Source organism: Lycium barbarum, chromosome 4 (assembly GCF_019175385.1).
Source record: "Lycium barbarum isolate Lr01 chromosome 4, ASM1917538v2, whole genome shotgun sequence".
Lineage (NCBI taxonomy): Eukaryota > Viridiplantae > Streptophyta > Magnoliopsida > Solanales > Solanaceae > Lycium > Lycium barbarum.
Genome location: NC_083340.1, coordinates 20,856,251 through 20,861,786, shown reverse-complemented (window position 1 = coordinate 20,861,786; position 5,536 = coordinate 20,856,251). Strand labels below are relative to the sequence as shown.

Sequence of the window (5,536 nt, the reverse complement as noted above, 5' to 3'; positions counted from 1 at the left end):
TGTCAAGGGGGTTCAAAAATATAAAAAAGCCATAAATGAAGAAGCTAAGGGGGTTCAACGTCTACTATATATACATAAAAAATAATTTTCACCTTATATATACAATGTAATTTTTCGGGGGTTCGGATGAACCCCCTCGGCTCTATCTACATCCGCCACTGCGTGGATGCTCTATCTGAGGCATGCTCCGACTTTTGTTTCTAATATGTTCCAATTGATAGTGCTAGCTCTCCTGAGTCTTTTTTTATCTACTGAAACTACGTGATTAGATAAAATATGTCTTACTTATATCTTTTTGGCAGTTATGTATTAATGGCGAAGGCTCATGACTATTTGGGAAATATATGGTGAACTGTGAGTTTAATTGGAAAGAAAAATAAATTAAAGTAACAGCATTTTCCTTGAGGAACCCTGGCTAATGCGAGGAAGAAAATCATTATATAAAATTTCAACAAGTTAGATGGACTTAATTTGGGGAAGAGTAATGAAACCTAAGTAGGAGTTTTTCGGCTTTATTTGTTGATATTAACAATGTTCTCTCAGCATGAAGTTCGTGGTCCTCCAATCTTCCAATTTCTGCTCTTTCCTCTCTTACATACGTCTATTTTGTCTCTCTGATATAGGAAAAACAGAAAAGTATCTAATTGAAGACATTGAACAATCAGTCATATAAGGCTATGTATATGCTGCTGAAATATGTATTCATGTATTCATCTAGTTGAAAACATTGAACAACTGCATATTGCCTTTATATCGAAATTCTATTGAGAAATATTGAATACTTTGAAAATCGAGAAGTGCATTTGCTTGGTACTTTTGCTTAACTTCCCGGATTTTCTTGACTTTCAGAAGTGCCTGCAAACTCGTCAATACTTGACCATGAAAAGTGCGAGATCAGGTGTAGATACAATTAGCAATCTGCCCTGTAATATTCTGGACGGAATTCTAGGGTGCTTGCCTTTGAAAGATGCAGTGAAGACCAGTATATTGTCAAAAGACTGGAGGTATAAATGGGTCACACGTCAAGAACTTGCATTTGATTATCACCTTTTCAGGTCACTTACACATGAGCAAGAAGCTAACACAATCATTTACCAAGTCCTATTACTCCATAAAGGACCAATACTGAATTTTATACTTAGCGGCTCTAACTTGATAAGCTTTCCTGATATTGATCACTGGATAGTCTCCTTGTCAAAGAAAAATGTCCAAGAATTCACCCTTCAGATATTCTCACGCAATAGATATCATTTACCTTCCCACCTTTTTACATTCAAGCAACTAAGGCATCTGGAACTTGGTATGTGCTTGTTCCACCCTCCACCCGGTTTCAAAGGATTTGAGAAGCTTATCAATCTTGATCTTAAGGATGTCACTTTTGTTCCAGCAGTACTTAAGAATCTTATTTCCAGGAGCCCATTGCTTGAAAGATTGAGGTTGTGTTGGTGCACAAACTTTGACACCCTTGAAATTGATGCTGTTAATCTCAAATGCTTTGACTTCAGAGGAGCATCGAAGTCCATCTGCTTCAAAAACGCCCCTATGCTTAGGAAAGCTAATGTGTATCTTACTTCACCAGCTTCAGCGGATGCATCTCCTGTTTGTTCCAATCTTACAAAATTCTTCTGTTACATGCCTCGCCTAATGGAACTGGATATAGGTGGTTTTTTATTGAAGGTAATGAGCATTTGTGGTATTAGTTATTATAGTTTAGCGAAGTTTGGCACTTATTATAACCAAATGATGCATCTGATTTGTATCTTTAACAATTTTTTCACATGCTTCTAGTACTTGATGATGGGAGGTCTGCCGGAGAACGCTCTGACTACTCTGAGCAATGTCAAATCTCTTAGAATTGGGGGAATGTTATTTAGAACCGTTGAGGAGGTTTCATGTGTTATTTACTTGATTTCAAGCTGCCCCAAATTACAGGAGTTGACTATTGAATGTGTAATCACTCTCTCCTTTTTTTCCCATTAAGGTGATTTAATTTTTTTCGTGTGAACCCAGGCTGACCACTTCCTGATATTCTTTAGGAAACAATGAACACAATGAACGATGTTGCCGAACCTATTGTACAATCCTTACGAGACCAATCAAGCTTGTGTGGTGTTGTGAAGATGCTTCAAAGAGTGTATATGTGTATGTTTAGTGGTCTTGAGATGGAAATTGAATTTGTGAGGTCTATATTAGCATATGCACCTGTACTTGAGGAAATTTCCATTTGGAAGTATTCATGTCTCCTCATTCAGACGGGTAAACAACTGACGGATAAGATGAAACAATTCCACCGAGCATCACCCAATGTTGAAATCATAGTTGATGAAGTTGATGTAGAAGATTAGTATTAGTTTTGTTGATGGTGCAAGAGAGGGATATTTTATTATTATTGGTTTTTGTTTTGTTTGTGGAGCTATTGCAGCAATTCTTGAGTTTGGATTTGCCTGTTATGCACTGTTTGTGTTGCCTAAGATACTTATATAAATCTAATTAATGGAAAAGGGTCATATTTGCCCCTCTATTTTCTAAAGTTGTTCATATATCTTGAGTATTTGACTATATATTAGCCAACCATTACCCTTTTGAACAAATTTGGCCCTCAACCATTAGAGACCCGTACCTACGAATTAAAAAGACATGTGTAGGGCTATATACACATTTGTATATGCCCGATAGCTTTTACTCAAACCCAAACCCCTTATTTGAAAGCATAACCTACTTAATGCTAGTGAATAACATTTAATTTGATTCTATTCTACTTTCTTTTCAATGTCGGTTACCATCTCGAATTTTCTAATTAGAGAAGAAGCAGGTTGTTTGGATTGGGGCTTAGGTGGTACATTTGAGGATGCTTAGGTGGAACAAGTTCTAGGGGAATTGGTGAGAGTTGAACCTCCTCGTATTTTCACCAATTTAGCAAATTAGAGTAAGAAAATCTATGGTTTTAAGAGAGTATAGTGATTTCCGAAAGGTTTATAGGAATTCAATTCAAGTGGGGGGAAACAATTATGAATCTTCAACAACTGTATCTTTTAAGCATTCCTAAAAGAGAGGACCCAAAAAGAAAAAAAAAATCTTCAACAATAAATTAGTATTATTTATATTTCCACTGTTTTCCTTGGTAATTTTTGTCTTTTCTCTCTTTCTTTAGGGGTGTCAATGGTACGGTTCGAGCGGTTATTTTATAAAAATTATAACATACTGATTTTTCGGTTATTTTATTTAGTATAACCAAAATTATTAGACTTTTCGAAACCGTCCCATCATCTCAGTTTTTCTTCGATATCGGTACGGTTCGGTTAATTTTCGGTATCTTTTTAAAAACAAAAACTTCATGTAAAAATCATTAGTAAAAGTTAGAATACAATACCATGCCGGTTGGACTTTGACACAAACTCTGTAGACATTTTTACTGTTTAAAAAGTGATGACTCAAGAAAACATGAAAGACGACAAGAAAGGGATTGATCTCACTATTTTACGATAGTGTAAAACAATGTTAAGCAAAGAAAAAAATATAATTTCAATCACACAAGTGGAAAGAAATCAATCAAGATGAGACTCAAGAACTGAGTCTACTAAGATTAAGTATCCAATAAGAGAAATATAATTTAAATCATACGAGAGAAAGATATCTAATATCTTGTAGTTCGCTATCCAAAATCATTCTATTACCTTGTAGCTTACATGTTAATTATTGAGATCCCAGAACCAATTGAGTTTTAATATATAGAAGTAGTATAATAGGTTTCAGTGTTAGTACCTTGGGTGTTAATTATGTTACCGGCTAATAGTTGTTTCCATCACCCAGGCCTAAGGCGAAAATTTTAATATTTTATTATATTTAAACTTATTATATAAAATATATTTACATATAAATATATTCGGTACGGTTCGGTATCTTTTCGGTTTATTTTTATAAAAATAAAAACCAACCTAATTATACAGTAAGGTTTTAAATTTATGTAAAAACCGTCGGTTTTCTTAAAGAAAATGTAAAAATCGGTTCGGTTCGGTCGGTTAAGTCGGTTTCTTAAAAACTATTGACACCCCTTTGCTTTCATTCTTTTTTTTTTTTTCCTTACATACATATATGTCCCTCCCACGTAGGTTTTATTGTCGTGACCATCTCTAAGCGATTTCTATAAAGTCAATCGTCCTTTTTATGTAAACCAGTTTCTACGATTGCGTAGCACGATAATACCATGTAAATTGTATTGTAAAGTTGCATAAAAAAAGGAAATTATTGTATAAACACAATTGATGTAATAACATTAATAAAAGACAAGTGTTCTGAATCAAAACACATTTTTTAAGCATCAGAATGGTTAATTAGATTGTAACCTAAAGGAAATATGCATATTAACTAACAATTAAATCCTTGCGAATAAATCCAATCGTACTCAATAGTCAATACCAGCACATTATCATAAAACACCAAAAACATTAGAAGCAAAAAAGAAAAATATATGTACTACTTTGTTACTAAATTAGGAAGCACTATAAATTAGAGGCAAACTAAACATAACTTTTAAACCCTAAAGATGTAAAAACAACACGTGATATGCAATTAATCAGATGATTGTGTTCATTTTTTTTATAAAAAAAAATAAAATCAGATGATTGTGTGTTTAGAACTCATCTCAGTAATTAAATTGTAACCTAATATGACCTTTAACATATTCTTGCGGCAAAGATAAATGTGCCAATGAAACTCTATAAAAAAGGTGGTTCAAAGATTTCTTTTTCATGTAATATTCCTATAATGACTTATAAGGATCGAATTCAAGAATGAGTAAGACATAATAGCCAAAATAGCTAAAAAGTTGAACTTAGAATTAATAGTCGTTCTTTTAGGTTTAAGACATATGTTCAAAAAGAAATAGGATTAGAGCTCGTTAAGGGTATAAAAGTCGTTCAATATTTGAAGAGTATTTTGGTCAACCAATATTTATATTCATGCTTTTAAAATAATAGAGAAGATTATTTTTCTATCAATAGCTGTTAGGACATTTCAGTTTTTCTATTTTGGCAGAAAATGCTTACCATCACCTTTTCACCGAACAAACTAGCTGCTTGTTATTAGTTTCAACAATTCTATCTGTAAGGTTTTTTGAGCATTTTAATATTACAAATGTCTTTCACATTTTGTCCAAGTTCCTCACGTTTTTGTGCCTTGCCATGCAACTTTTTTTTCATTTGGGCAGCCACAAAAGTTGACCATGTCTTTCACATTTTTTGTGGTAAAAAAAATGTGAAGACCATGGCAGCCACAAAAGACACAAATTTGGTATAAATTTCTCACGTTTTAGGCAACCACAATAGGGAACAAATGTAGTCTTAGTTCTCACGTTTGTTAATGGCATACAATGACCATAATGTGACCATTATTCTTGTAACTCCTACTTATTATTCACCTATAAATAAGGTATCATCCTTAACTTGTGTGTGTAGAGAGAAAAGAAAATATAGATTCTTTGAAGAATTCATAAAAAGTGAGGTAAGTAAAAAATAAAAGAGTTTATTAGTTGAAGGAA

General features: G+C 33.3%; 1 protein-coding gene across 1 annotated transcript; it reads left to right on the top strand.

Moving 5' to 3' along the window:
• The first annotated feature begins 752 nt into the window (after nt 1–752).
• LOC132638266 (F-box/FBD/LRR-repeat protein At1g13570-like) lies at nt 753–2,402 on the top strand. The gene is made up of 2 exons (XM_060355215.1): nt 753–1,950; nt 2,037–2,402. The coding sequence occupies exon 1, from the start codon at nt 880–882 to the stop codon at nt 1,786–1,788; it is 909 nt and encodes a 302-aa protein (XP_060211198.1). The 5' UTR covers nt 753–879; the 3' UTR covers nt 1,789–1,950; nt 2,037–2,402.
• Nucleotides 2,403–5,536: the final 3,134 nt, after the last annotated feature.